Source organism: Fusarium pseudograminearum, chromosome 2 (genome assembly GCF_000303195.2).
Source record: "Fusarium pseudograminearum CS3096 chromosome 2, whole genome shotgun sequence".
Lineage (NCBI taxonomy): Eukaryota > Fungi > Ascomycota > Sordariomycetes > Hypocreales > Nectriaceae > Fusarium > Fusarium pseudograminearum.
Genome location: NC_031952.1, coordinates 2778299 through 2792309, shown reverse-complemented (window position 1 = coordinate 2792309; position 14011 = coordinate 2778299). Strand labels below are relative to the sequence as shown.

The following is a 14011-nucleotide window of genomic DNA, read 5'->3' as shown; positions in this document are numbered from 1 at the left end:
AATGTCCCTTGTTGGAGATGAATTTGTCCGTTGGGTCTGTTGCAAGGATACAGCCGGTTTCAGAGTTGCAGATCGGCAGCTGCCGTGTTTAGTTTGCGATTTTTCGCATTATCATGAGGGTATGAAGTCGTCTGTATGGCCGTGAAGTTATTCAGACTGACGATGTTTGACAAGCGCTGTGAAAGAGTGCAACGCAGAGTTTAGTAAGCATGCTAAAGATCAGACTTTTGACTGTTCCAAGGGCTCATCAGGATCATCAAGATTCTCTCTGCGTACCGATATAACCTTGTCGTCTTCCTCCCCTGTCTCGGCCTTGGCGTCAATAAAGGGCCAGTGCAAAGTGCACCATTTGTTCGTCTTATTTCCCGGGACCGACCCCCGCAATTGCGAGACTCGTCTCGTTTGTGTTCATCCTTGTTGACTTCCTCTAGTGCCTGTACCTGCCCATGATCTAAGAAGGGGGCAGTGCTTTCCCTACTATCTCTGTCCTTCTCTTTCAGTCTCTCGCCATCATTTCGCTTCGACTTCACATTTCCGCCGTTCTTTTCTTGTTTCCTTATCATTCTTTTTCTTTATTTGTTACACAGTCGTTTTACCGATCAGCTCGTTGCATAAGAACCTCTACGCTCTCTTGTGTAACCAGTGTCTTGGATAAGATATACATAACATAGGCGGGTTCTTCATCTTCTCAGCCTCAATATTGGGTTTCACTGCATGGGAGGGAGAGTAAGAGGATTATCCGGACAAACGAGATTTGGTCAAACAAAGTTGGGCGCGACAAACTGGTGTCGTTATATACGAAACAAGCATTCGGCAAACTCGATAGAGTATAGACGACCAACGTTTTTGACAGGCCATCAAACGCTACGATAGCTAACAACGAGATTGAGAAGGAGAGGAGAACTTGGACTAGGAGGTATTAAGGTTAAAGGACTGAAAGTGAACGGTACTACCGCGACATTTACCATTTACCCGCTCTCTCGCAAAAACCGTATCCTACCTCAGCGCGTTTCACTTCGTCCTATATCATCAACCATGGCCTCTTTACATCCCCCGAATGGAAATCATCCGTCCGAGTCTATTCCAGATGCTGCCTACCCAAACGACTCTCCTTTTCGATCAGACAATAACTCGTCGCAAACCATGGTTTCTCCTCTTACCATACCTCCTCCAAGCGCATCAGGATCAACATCAACACCACAACCATCCGTATTTGGCGCCAGTGTCCCCGCCTATTCGAGCCCAGTAGCGTCTTCATCTTCTTGGTCTCCCGAAATCCCATCGAGTCCCCCACCACCATACGACCCGACTCGTCCTCCACCGATATACTACTCTCCCCTGGAACCACCATCGTCACTCTCTTCACCACCGCCTCAATACCCGCCGTCGACGCCATGGCCATACCAACAAGCTGGATCGTTCAACGGGAGCATCCACGGCGCACCGCATAAGATGGGACCTGTGGCCGCGGCTCGGGCACGACGGAGGCGCAAGATGCAGTTGATCGCTTTGGCGCTGTGCGCTGTTATTATGATCATATTTGCACTCATCATGGGAGTTTTGATGGGTATTGTCAGGTTACAGTGGAAGGGCGATGACGATGACGATGACGACTAGGATCGCAGTCATGTATTCCTTCTTACTTCTCATCATTTTTATGTTTTTGTTCTTTATCTAGCGTTTTTTGTTGTCGGATGGGTCGGTGTGGCGTAAGTGTAAACAATAGAATCTTATCAGAAACAGCGATGGTTCTTACACGAAATACTATTTTCTTTTGTCTGGATTGGTTTGTCACTTCGTGGGTATTGGAATCGGGTGGTTGATATGTTGCACCATGGTGGAACGAAACAGACTCAATACAAATACAATGTTGAACAACTATGATCATCTGAAACCGAACAAGGATATAGCTTCTAACTTGTAACATGGTGATCACTGTATTTAGGGTAATCTTCTTAAGTTTCCTACATATCTTAAGGATAGTGCATCCGCCTTTAATTCAGATAATGGTTGGTTAATAAATGAGTTTTGAACTACCCGTTGACGAACCTACGATGTGGTTTCAAACCCAGTTCCTGTCCATCTTCTCGGTGTCACGAACATCATCAGGTATTTTTCACTTAACGTACCTACTAGAGAATGAAATTAACGAGTGTGATCCAAGTAAATAAGGAGCAACAGAGGCCTCAAAGGAATTCACATAAACCTCAATTCTGGGTACAGGGTAGCCAAAATATCGCAGTTCTCAAGTCTGGACACAATAAAAGATCGAAGAACCTAGCAGCTGGATGTAAAGGAGGGATAGACTAATTCGATTTTATCATTCTAGATTTTGTTCTAAAGTTATTTACTTTTTGTATATTGGAGCTTAGATATCATGTTGCCCTCTTAGCCTCTCCATCACATCAAGTTGGGTACACACAATTGAGAGGCCTTAATGAAAGACACCCAATCAAACGCATGTAGATTGAAGAGAGTTTTGCTTATTTCTGCAGTTCGCTTACGTGACTGTCCGTGTGATAAAAGGCCAGGAGACTTTGCTTCATCAGCTTTCAGCCTCGAGGCCTCCCTAGTGCACCGAAGCAGGGACAACCTCCACCGCCAAGGAGAAGGGCCGCCGCGGGATCCGCAGAGGAATGATGTTCACTAAAAGGGCCGTGGCGGTGGACGAGCCTAGATAGAATTTGGATTTACGAATACTGCGAAAGGACTTAGCCGAGATATGCGGCGCTGGCTTGATGATTGATGCTGGCATAACTATCGTTAGTGAGTAGGTAGGCAAAGGCAAAGCATTGGTAGGGAATAGTTCCGCGACCAGAAGCGGGAGTGAGCGGGAACCAGATCCAAAATTGCAACGGGGGAAGAGAATTGTTCCGATTTGAGTAAGGACTCTAGTCTAGTCTGTCCAGATTGAGTGATCGGCAATTGAAAGTCGAAAGGATCAGCCTTGACTTGAGGCTGGCTGGCCTTAGACGTCATTTTGAGTTCTGTCACTTGGACAGATTCAATCTCAACGGTCGGGTCTGGACTGGACTGGACTCGGTGAGATTGAAGAGGGTGACCCTTTACACTCTAGGAAACTCTCCTGTGGGTTGGTAAGTTAGCCGATAGAACGCCCCAGGTCTCGTTACGGATATGTGTGTACAGATGGGTATCGCGTTTCCGTAAATCCATGGCGAAAAAAAGCAAACATCGCCGACATCATCCCATTATTAAGTTGGCCGAATGTGATAATGTTGTTGTTGTTGCCTCTTGTCGCTTGAGCGTGTACTATGTAGTGCCTATTCGAGGAACGTATGCACGGGGACGCGACGTTTGTTTCATCATTGCTTTGTTCTTGCCCTTCGTTTTTTTACTTGTCTTTCTTTGCTACTCATCAGGAGGCCACTTTATGATCTGGCACTACGCCACGAACTGATTTTTGACGTGTCGTTGCTTGCAGAGCCACGAGAGGTCAAACAGGGCTGAGAAAGCTGACGGTGAACGCCACTCCGATTCGATCGAACGATCCGCAGGGTCCAAGGGGGGCCCAGTTGATACTATTCCTGGCCAACATCTAGTAGGCTGTTTGTTGGCTGTTGGCCTCTCAGGGGTCAAGGGGGAGAGAGGAAACAAATACTAGCAATCGTAGCCTACAGCCGTTGAAACATCAATATGCAGTCGAGCTATCGATGACAAAAAACTGGATTTATGTCACGCCCCAGCTTCAACCTGCATCTCAGTGCAGTCCAGCGCATCATGGGTCTCCAGCCAGTGCAGGTACGCAGGTGTTCTTTCAAGGGTGTTCCTGGTTCTCAGGCACCAAGCTCTGCATATGTCTGGATGATATAGATCTGCAATTATAGTAAGTATTCTAAACATGCACCCAGGCATCAATACATTGCCAGCAAGCTGTAAGAAGTTTTCAGTCCGAGGTAAGGGAGAGAAGAACAATAGCAGTGAGGCTTGCAGTAGCAGTACGAATGGACACCTCAATGGTATTTACTTTTTCTTCCTGCGCTCGCACTGCGCCCTCGTATCGCGGTGATGCAAAAGACTCTGACATGCATTGAATACGATGATTGTCATGACGTGGTGGACTGTTGAACGATTCAGGGGAGACTATCCGTACTAGAGACTGAACTAAATAATGTGATGTTACCCATGCAGTGACAGGACAATGGCCCTGGAAATAGAAGGAAGGACTAGTGCTGGTAGTTATGGAAATGGGAATATTCCCGAGAAAGAGGGAAGGCACGTGGCAGATATTGCACTTGCACTTGCTCTTTCTCTCTGATCAGCAAAACATTCATTCAGACCCAGAGGCCCTGAGGCCTCAGCTCCGAGGCCAACCTCGAAGTCAAGTGTCCACCAAAAGTCCACTCGAATTGTCTCATCATCTGCATATCTCATCTCCTTGCAAATCATGATTTGCATCACCCGAAACTACCTACATCCGACGGTGACATCAACGCATGCCAGAGATGCTTCAATCCCAGTCTCGGCAGTCAAGCCCATGCCAAGCCACACACACGGACCAACCATCACCTCAACTATGGGTCTTCTGGGTCCCCTAACTTCCTCAGATTCATCAGCCGCCTCTCCCGTCGTACTAACGCAGCTCAAAGTAATTACGAAGCAACGAGTCCTGTAGTTGAGGTTGGCCGCACTTTATCTATCGGCACCGGATCGCTCAACTTGCCAGCTTCCGAAATTGATCGTCATCAAATCGGAATCCTTTTTGTCCCTCCACTGTTCCGGTCCCAAGGTTCAGTCTCCGGCTTAGTGGAGGGAATCCAGGCTTCATGTCACCCAATGACCCTTGAGCCTCACCTTCCGCGGCGCAACATGCTGCTGCCCCGTCCCCTGCGACCGAGGCCCCAGGCATTGTCTCGTTGTGTAATCCACGCCCCAAGCTGTCCGCTGTCATCCTTCCGGGTCTCCACCGCGACGCCGCTGCAGCTGCAACTATTCAGGGCGTTGCCCGCCATCGTCTTCCGCTAGTTTTAGCTTTCCCCAAGCTCCAGCAACAGGGGACCAATCGCTGGTCATCCTTAACCATGGCGCTGGGAGCCCTCCCAAACTATTGGGAGACTCCAGAGCTCTGAATTTTAAGAAAAGACAGGGACAATCGGAGACTTCTTGCATCATCATCGCCGTGGGACCATGACTCTCTTCATTATCTTGTCACTTGATTGGTCACACATAAGTGATGGTCCTCTCAATCTCGCACCATGGGCTTTCAGTCTATTAGAGGCGTCAACCTCGTCACTGCATCGACATCGATGTTGGGGATCATGGGGCAGTCCGAGACATTCAACGACGTTGCGCAACCTGTGCAGCAGACACCGGGATAGCAATTATTAGATGCCTCACCCTTGCACCAGAATCGACCAGGGCCCAGCCCTCAGTTGTCACCACTGACGTTGCCTGGAATCATTAGGTGGCAGTCGGTTAACATGTCCCACGATCGTACCCTGAAATTCCAGGGACAGGGAAAGCTTATGGGAGTCTTCCTCATAGAGCTTCAGCCAACCATACTCTCGGCTTGCGTTATTATCAGAAAGCCCCTTCGTACCGACCCCAGCTAGACATTGTCTCTATTCAGGATTCTCTAGCCGTGCTTTTCTTGATTCTCGATGTCTATCAGCAACTATCAATGCTAAAAGATAATTGGCTGCCGGCATTCATTACTTGTCATCGCCCCTGACGTTTTTTTGCCTCCAGCGACATACCCATCCCTAGGCTATTGAAGCTCTTTAGTTGCCTCAAGGCTCATGGTTTAAATTCTGTCCAGTCGCTCTCATATGTCGTGTTTTGCTTCACAAGCTTATCCTTGCACCTGGCGGCGACAATCTGCCGATGATACATTGATTGACCCATTGACCTTCTTCTTTCTCTACTCCCTGTTACGACTCTCTTTACTGATGTACGATTCCCCCTCCGCCCCCTCCTTCTCCTTGGCATGCTTTTATAAGTGCTCCCCCTGGCTGAGTTTTGCTTTTGCCATGTTCCTAAGGATTCCTACAGCCGTTTCGAGTAGCCACTTGTTGCCGCTGTCATAATTACTACACTCTCTTCCCTCGTTTCTTTCTCAGACGTGTCACATCCCTGTCATCGGTTATATTATAAGTGTCCTTGTTGGCTCTCAGGTCTTGCTTGATCGCAATTGCTGAGAACCTACTTTCCAATCCCACACTGGTTGATATAACATAAAACGACGCACTTCAACCCCCAACAGACAAACAGCAAATACCGACTTTATCGCACCGATACTGTGACGGCTGCCCATCTTTAACGAATCGGTTGACAACTCTTTCAAGGGTCATCTTGTCTCAACCTAGGTCCAGCCGAGCCCAGCCCGATTCAGTCTGGCCCCGGAGCTTGACGATCTTGCTTTCGGTTCACACCAGTTCTAGAACGCCGAACCAACTTGACAACCACCACATTACGCACCACCCTTGTTGGCATTTCGCTTCTTGGGGTGTCGAGGCTTTAAATCAGCCAAAAACAAAATCGTGGTCTTCCCCTGTCATTTTCCCTCGAATCCTGGCTTCTACTACTCCAAGCAAGCAGTCGTCTAGAAAACGATCGTCTCTTGTTCTGTCTACATTTCCTTCCCTCCCTAGCGGTTTCTTTCGTCCATTCTGGTTTACCGACCTTGTTCTCTCCGCTTCCCCAAGACAAGAAAAAGCTCGAGCTAGCCGCCACGGCGCTTCCCAAACTCCTGGTCCTGGGACCAAACGTGGAAACTCAATTTCGGGCATCATAAACCCTGGACATCTTCATTCGGCTCTAGTTTGCTCTCGCTGACTGACTCTGTCTCCCCTCTTGAGCTTTTTTATCCCCTCCTCCCAAAGCTCGATTTCCCACCACGCTTTTCGAGCTTGACTCAACATCTCGGCTCTGCCCGTCTAGCCTCCCAGCGTGTGCTAGCTAGTCTATCAAAGCGTTGCAACACACCACGGAGCACTCATTTATCGACTTCCAGATTGTGAAACTACAAAACATACATAGCTGCAACCAGCGCAGCATCAGTCTCGACTTTTGTGTCCCATTCTTCACTCTCATCAGTTACCTCTTTTCTCAAGGCCCGCCAGCCAACAGACAAGAAGGTCTCTTAGTGCCTCATCCTTCCCTCGCTCGGACATCGCTTCGCAGACGCTCAGTCTCACCATCACCAGCAGAACCAATTTTTTTTCTTGTCGCTAGCCTGATATACAGTATCTGAGAACTTGTATAACTCGGCACTTGTCTTCTTCGATACGCGTCTCTTCGTCGCGTATCCTATCAACTCACCTTTTTTCTTCTTTTTACCTCCATCATGCCACGACATTATCATTATCAGCCTAGGTATGACCAATCAATGATGTTACTCTCTGGGGCCTATTGCTAATTAATTCCCTTAGTCGCGAACTCCATGTGGTAGTCCTAGGAGCAGGTTCGTCAACATCCGGTCTCCATGCAATTGGGTTTTTTTTTTTGGCTCTATTTTACCTCTTTCCTCACATGCAATCATGTCTGACTCGTTTCTCTGTAGGTGGCGTGGGTAAAAGTTGTCTGACTGGTAAGTTGACTTTATTCCGCTCTCTCATCCCATGTTCTCAAGTTGCTGCGCCTGCGTCCCACCGTTGCATTCGCAATCCTACTCACCACCTTCCCTGTCTACCCCTTTGTTGCACAAGGCTCACGCGGAAACAGCCCAGTTTGTCCACAATGAGTGGATTGAGAGTTATGATCCCACTATTGAAGATTCTTATCGCACTCAGCTCCAAGTCGATGTGAGTATTGTACATGAAACAAGTGCCGCTTCTTGACACTCCAACTGACTCGTTTGCCTAGGGACGTCAAGTTATTCTAGAAATGTGAGTTTGCGCCTTCACTGCCTCACCTTTCAGTCCACATTTGACCAGGAGCTGTTACTGACTCAATCTCTAGCCTCGATACTGCGGGGACCGAACAATTCGGTAGGTCCTCTATTGCTCAACAACATTCACACCGTGATCCATGTACTGATAATAATGGTACAGTCGCCATGAGGGACCTGTACATGAAAACTGGCCAGGGATTCCTTCTAGTATTCAGCATTACATCGTCATCCTCGTTGAGCGAATTGGCGGGTTTGCGCGAAGAAATCATCCGGATAAAAGACGACGAAAATGTTCCACTCGTCATTGTTGGTAACAAGGCAGATCTAGAAGAGAACCGTGCTGTGGCCCGAGCCAAGGGCTTCTCCATTTCGCAACGATGGGGCGCACCCTACTATGAGGCTAGCGCGAGGACGAGGAGTGAGTCGATCCGCCCGCCCATAGCTCTTATGCAGGGCTTCCGCTGCATTGGGACTAATAGACTCCAGCCAATGTCGATGAGGTCTTTATCGATCTCTGTAGACAAATGTTACGCAAAGAGGATGAACAAAACGCAAACGACGGCCCCAATGACGACTACAAGTATGATAACGGTCGAAGTTCTCACAGACGCCAACGTCGCCGCCGAAAGAAGGATTCGCCGCGATGTGCAATCCTTTAAACCCCTGGAATAACCGTTCTCAGAATTGATGACCACTGGATGGCATCCACACATTGGAATTTTTCACTTCGTACCCTCAACGATTGAGGGCCCAGGCATTTTTATTGTTTTTCAACCACTCACACTACTCAGCATGCATTACGTGGATTACGACCATTGAAAGGAAATTGACCAAGGAAAGGTCATATGGAAGGACGAAGCATACAATAGGCCCCGCGGTCTTGTACGAAATGAAACGATATTTGGTAGAGCAATTGACCGCTGGACGGGGCGGTAGAATCAGATCGCATGTTTGAAACGATACTGAGGTGAACAGATGACAGAACGCATCGCATCACATCGAATACATCACATGTCTGAATCAAGCGGAGGGCGTCGAAAGTCGGCAAGAGCCCTCCCTTTATATGTGCACATTACGGCGTCGGTGGCGTTGGGTATATATGACCCGGGACAAGGTCTGCATATGTTGATTGTTTCAGGGGTTGGTTGATATGGACATTGATTCAGATTTGCTCAACGTTAAGAGATGGTACGGAAAGGCATTGGCAAAAGCGAGAACTGGAAAAGATAGTAACCATGCCACCATGGTTATACTAGCGTGTATATTGACCATCGGAGTACCAATTACTGCTCATGATATCGGTGGTCATCAACCAATCCAGTCACATTATCGCGCTGTTCTTGTATTGGAGGCTCTGGCCAACCCTAAACCTTCATGTCCAAGTATTTCTTTGTATCTCTTGGATTGTTGGAATCCGGCGTTACTGTTGAACGAATCTTTTGCGAGCCCTCACCTTTGAACAGATTCATCTACACAAAAAGGCAAGTTAATGTATCTGCGCTGATGCATATCGATAAATGGAAGGTTCAATACAACTTGTTAAACCCAACATGGACTGCTTGTTATAACTGGGCTTATAATCCAGCATACGTCTACAGATAACATCAATGTGTATGCCATTTCATTGACTATCTACACTTGTTGCAATACCCAGGATGGGTTCCTATGATATGTATCCTGTTCCATGTACCTTACTGGCCCCGGCTCGCAGAATCCGATATTAATTCGAATATCTACCACATGACCAGAACAGCTGCCAAACGCTCCAGCAAAAAGGAGGCCTTGAGACATTTCCACAAGGTCACTCTAAAGAATAGAAAAACGCTGACATTACCACCATCGTCGCCGACCATCAACCATGGCTTACTTGCGACGAAGCATGCCCCAGATGTCAGTGAAGATACCAAACCATCCTTTGACTCGTTCAGCAGCATTCAGCAACAAAATGTATCGCTTCGTGAATGCATCGGTGTTGTCAAAATCTCCAGCATAACATTCCCACACGGCTCGGCCCTGCCCGTTGTTCTCATGCTCTTGTACAATCATGAAGTCGTCCTCGTCCTCAACGCCCTCGACACCAGCCGATTTGAGCCTGGGACCAATGCAGAGAGCACGGCCGGCAATCTCTTCGTCGGCAATGAGGCGTGTGGCAGCGTCGATGACATCCTCGATCATGGCTCCGCCTGCAGTGCCAGAGAGGAAGGCCACTTCGACGGGCAGCTTGAGCATGTTGGACTTTGAGACGTAGTAAGGCGTGATCATGTTCACGCGGACACCGCTCCGGAAAGACGTCGAACGAAGAGTGCGGAAAAGGCCGAGGATGGCATGCTTGCTCATCGCATACATGGTCTGAGTGGGGAAGGGGCAGAGAGATGCGAGTGAGCCGACCAGAAGAAGGCAGCGATCACGAGGAGAAGATCCATTCTGAGGCAACCAGTAGAGAGCGAGGTGAGTGGTGTAGGTAGCACCGGTGATGTTGACATCAAACTGCTTCGTGTCGGGCTTGGGAAGACGGCCATTCTTGAGAACAGGCTCCTCGAACTGCATCGAAACGTCGGGGAGGATGATGCCCGCGTTGGGAACCACGATGTCGATTCCGCCATGGGGGCTGACATGAACAGCTGTCTCAAACAGACTGACTTGGGAATCCCAATCGGTGACATCGCAGTGTTGGAAGGCGAAAGCTGAGTCTGGATATTGAGCTGTGAGTGAAGCTACAAGCTCCTCGCCAGCTGCATCGGCAACATCGCCGATGATGATATTCGCGCCGTGGGAAGCCCACTCACGAACCATGTGGGATCCCAGTCCATTGGCACCTCCGGTAATAACAATTGTTTTGTCCTTGAGAGTTGAAGCGTCGTAAGGCTTGCTCACGTCGACGGGTGGAGACTGGCAGATGATGCCCTTGAGATCGTTTGCGGGCTGCATTTTTGGATGATCTTGCGGGTTTAGTGTATCGGCGCGAAATGTGGACGATCCTTCCGGCAGATGAGATAATACCCAAGAATAGAAGAAGAATAGTTGCAGGGGAAAAGAGACTGCGTGTGATTGTCGAATACAATTTGCTGGGCGCTATCAAATCCGACGTAGTATTTGGTTAGCTTCAGCTATCAAGCCAAAAGCCGTTTGACCAAAAATAATCCTCCAAGTGGAGTCGAGCTGAACTGCTTCTGCAAGGCCTTGTCAGGATGTGTCCCTTTTTCTTGACAGTAGACAGGCCCCGATGAATTAGCTTGCTCTAGCGGGGTTGATCTGCGAAGTTGATATATCCACTCCAAACGTTGGCGATGGTTGTAAGGTGAGTGCTTGCGACTCAAGATATGAAAGAACCGAGACGGGAGATGTTGTAGTGTCAAAGAAAAATGATGTGACTATCTGGATAAAGTTGTTGTATTTATCCTTCAGGAATCCCTGTTCTTCTCTGCTCAATGCTGTGCTGTGCTGTGATGATGCTGTCCTTGGCAGTGACAAGAGGCACTGCCCGCCGAGATAGTGAATGCGCAAACTTCAACCATTCCGTGTGATTCCATCTGACAAACAGATGTTGTATGTGCCATCTTCCATCTTGTGAATCACGCACCAGTGAAGGATCAAACCCCACTGGCTATCAATTCCCTTACTCGTGCTCTCATCTCCAGGCGGCGTAGTTGTGAACTTCCGACCTTGGACCCCAATTCCCGTATCTGTTTCCTCTTATGCCAACGCTGACACAAACTCGCAGAGGATACCTTAAAAGGATTGTCGTCTTATCAATCGCGAGCTATAGCCCTAAGACCCTCGGTATCCCTAAGGCCAGGAATTAAGGCTTTGGTCTTCGAAACCCCATCGAGAAGACGGTGGGAGGAGAGTTAAACTGCAACCCAAGGAGAAGATGTGGATATCATTCGATCCAGTAGGGACCAGTGAACTAGCGCAAAACGTCAAAAAGGTTTCCTTTCATCCCTTTCGATACTTAGCCGCGGAAATACGGTCCCTGTATCATCGAGAACGATTGTCTCGGTGCCTCAGAATATGACAAGGGTCAAGCTTTGGGAGGAGAAGCTTTCTTGTAAAGGGAGGGAAACAAGTCACCTGAGAGAAAAAGGCTGGCGCCGGATGTCGATCACTTCACCCGGGAAGTCTGAGTTTGTCTTTGTTTGGTGCAGCGCGGCTTCTATCACTTACTGCCTGTATATCCGGATCGGACGACCATGCTCAAGGCTCTCTGTTTTCCCACTCAAGTAACAAAAGCAAGTTGATGAATGCAATCAAGATAGAACACCGTGCCTTCCGAGAAGATTATGAGCATGATACAAGCACATGTACAATATAATACTAAGCGTCTGGTCTGTGAAACAATACCCGGGAAGTGACGGGCTGTGGAGGCCATCATCCAACAGGCTGGGATACCGGGCGGGCCCTGCCTACTGAGTTTGGCGTTAAGGATTAGATGCCACACCAGGAGACCCTTGCGACGTCGGGCATGGTAGGGGTTGGTTGGCTCTTCTAGGGCGATCAAGGGACAAGACAGCTTCTCAGTGAGAAAGAAACAGGTTTAATTATCATCTCCCCACTAACTTTGAGACATTGCAATGTCCGTAGTCTCATAACGCAATAGGCGACGTCTGTTGAAAAGCAAAGAAAGAAGGCAAAAATACCTTCTGATGCAGGCGACAAGATGAGTATGAACCTGGGGGAGGGTGCTTTCGAGTCGAGGATCTGACTCTGTTGTTGTACCTGAGAACATCGCATCCCGTCCAGCCGCAACACAGAACTCACGTGGTGCCCGTTAGACCGTGAAATGGCTTTAAGTGATCGTCCAAAAGTGCGCGATTGTACCTAACTGAGATATGATGGCGCCCTAGCAAGCGAGGGCAACGGTTTCCGGTGGAGAGATCAGCGTATGGGCGGGCGTTGGTCTAGGTATTCGGCATCTACATACCTATTCAGTCACACGTTCGCAATATTCTATCTTTCCAGCTCGTTCTCTTTAGATACAAGGCCGCCATCGGTCATCAATTTTGCAACATGGCGCTTAGCCGCCTCTCTCCAAACCCATCGTATCCTGCACTGCGTGGTATGTACCACCGCGAGGCTCTCGTCACACACGCCTCCGGTCAGACCAATCAACAAGTTTCTGGTGTAGGGGTGCGAAATCATACTGTTCAGGCCTTTTTAGAGGCGGAGCGGGTTGGTCAAGCCCAATCGGAGGTCCTGGTTGACGACTAAAATCGAGTTAACAGATGAACGACGATGCAACCTAGGGTCGTTTATCCGGGAGTACGGGACACCAGCACCAAAGGTTGACTTCCGAGTAATCTTGGTTGATACTAGAGTCGCACATTACTCACACCCATATTACTATATTCTGCATTGGGCAAGTTCGGTGTGTATTGATTTGGTGTTGAGAGGAGCATTGAGGTGAGAAGTGCAGGGATGACGATGAATTGACGAGGCTCTGCGTCTCCATCGCCCATAGCCCTATGTACATACATAGTGGAAGCGGAGGCTCTTATATCGCAGGGACTGGGCGAGCGATGTACTGTGATGGGACGGTCAGCACATCATGTGCTATGGGAATAGACCTGCATGGCTATCGGCGGCCGAAAGATGGAAATGCAAACATTTGAAGATGAGGGCGTGGGCAGCGGGGCAACATAGGTTTCACCAAACAAGTACAAGAAACCGGGTTCAGTCGTTATTCCCAGGTGTACGCTGTATAGAATAACCAAGAGCTTAGGCTACCGTCATTCCATGGTCCACTACGTGCTGGCCATACGCTTCTATATCCTTTTGTCATTGTGTCTTGACGGAGAGCTGGGCCTAAGGCACAACAGTATGTCAAGGTTCACTGTGTTTTCTGATCTGCATTGACAACATCTCTGAGTTCATGAATTGCGCAAACATTTATTTAGTAAACAATGTTGACATCGTCGTTTCGTTTCTGGCAAAATGTTTACTTCCCTGGCCATGAGTGAGTGGGCCGCTCGATCGACCCCGATCCCCAGTAATCTGGAAATAAAAAGACAATGGATTGATTTTGAACCCATTCACATGCCGACGAGATATCGGTAACATCTTTTCAAGTAGACTTTTAACGCCATGCTCTGCCTTGATCATGTCTGATAAGTGGACAGCAAGACGTACGTGCCTATCAATCGTTGCATCAAAAGCAGGCTTATG

The 14011-nt window shown here is 48.5% G+C and overlaps 3 protein-coding genes across 3 annotated transcripts; 2 read left to right on the top strand and 1 right to left on the bottom strand.

Moving 5' to 3' along the window:
• Positions 1 to 1035: 1035 nt before the first annotated feature.
• FPSE_11988 (uncharacterized protein) lies at positions 1036 to 1617 on the top strand (the record flags this gene model as incomplete). The annotated part of the gene is made up of 1 exon (XM_009265105.1): positions 1036 to 1617. The coding sequence occupies one exon, from the start codon at positions 1036 to 1038 to the stop codon at positions 1615 to 1617; it is 582 nt and encodes a 193-aa protein (XP_009263380.1).
• A 5686-nt stretch (positions 1618 to 7303) lies between these two features.
• On the top strand, positions 7304 to 8508 carry FPSE_11987 (uncharacterized protein; the record flags this gene model as incomplete). The annotated part of the gene is made up of 8 exons (XM_009265104.1): positions 7304 to 7332; positions 7389 to 7420; positions 7520 to 7546; positions 7681 to 7760; positions 7822 to 7844; positions 7918 to 7946; positions 8010 to 8267; positions 8336 to 8508. The coding sequence occupies 8 exons, from the start codon at positions 7304 to 7306 to the stop codon at positions 8506 to 8508; spliced, it is 651 nt and encodes a 216-aa protein (XP_009263379.1).
• A 1204-nt stretch (positions 8509 to 9712) lies between these two features.
• On the bottom strand, positions 9713 to 10777 carry FPSE_11986 (uncharacterized protein; the record flags this gene model as incomplete). The annotated part of the gene is made up of 1 exon (XM_009265103.1): positions 9713 to 10777. The coding sequence occupies one exon, from the start codon at positions 10775 to 10777 to the stop codon at positions 9713 to 9715; it is 1065 nt and encodes a 354-aa protein (XP_009263378.1).
• Between the last annotated feature and the right edge of the window lie 3234 nt (positions 10778 to 14011).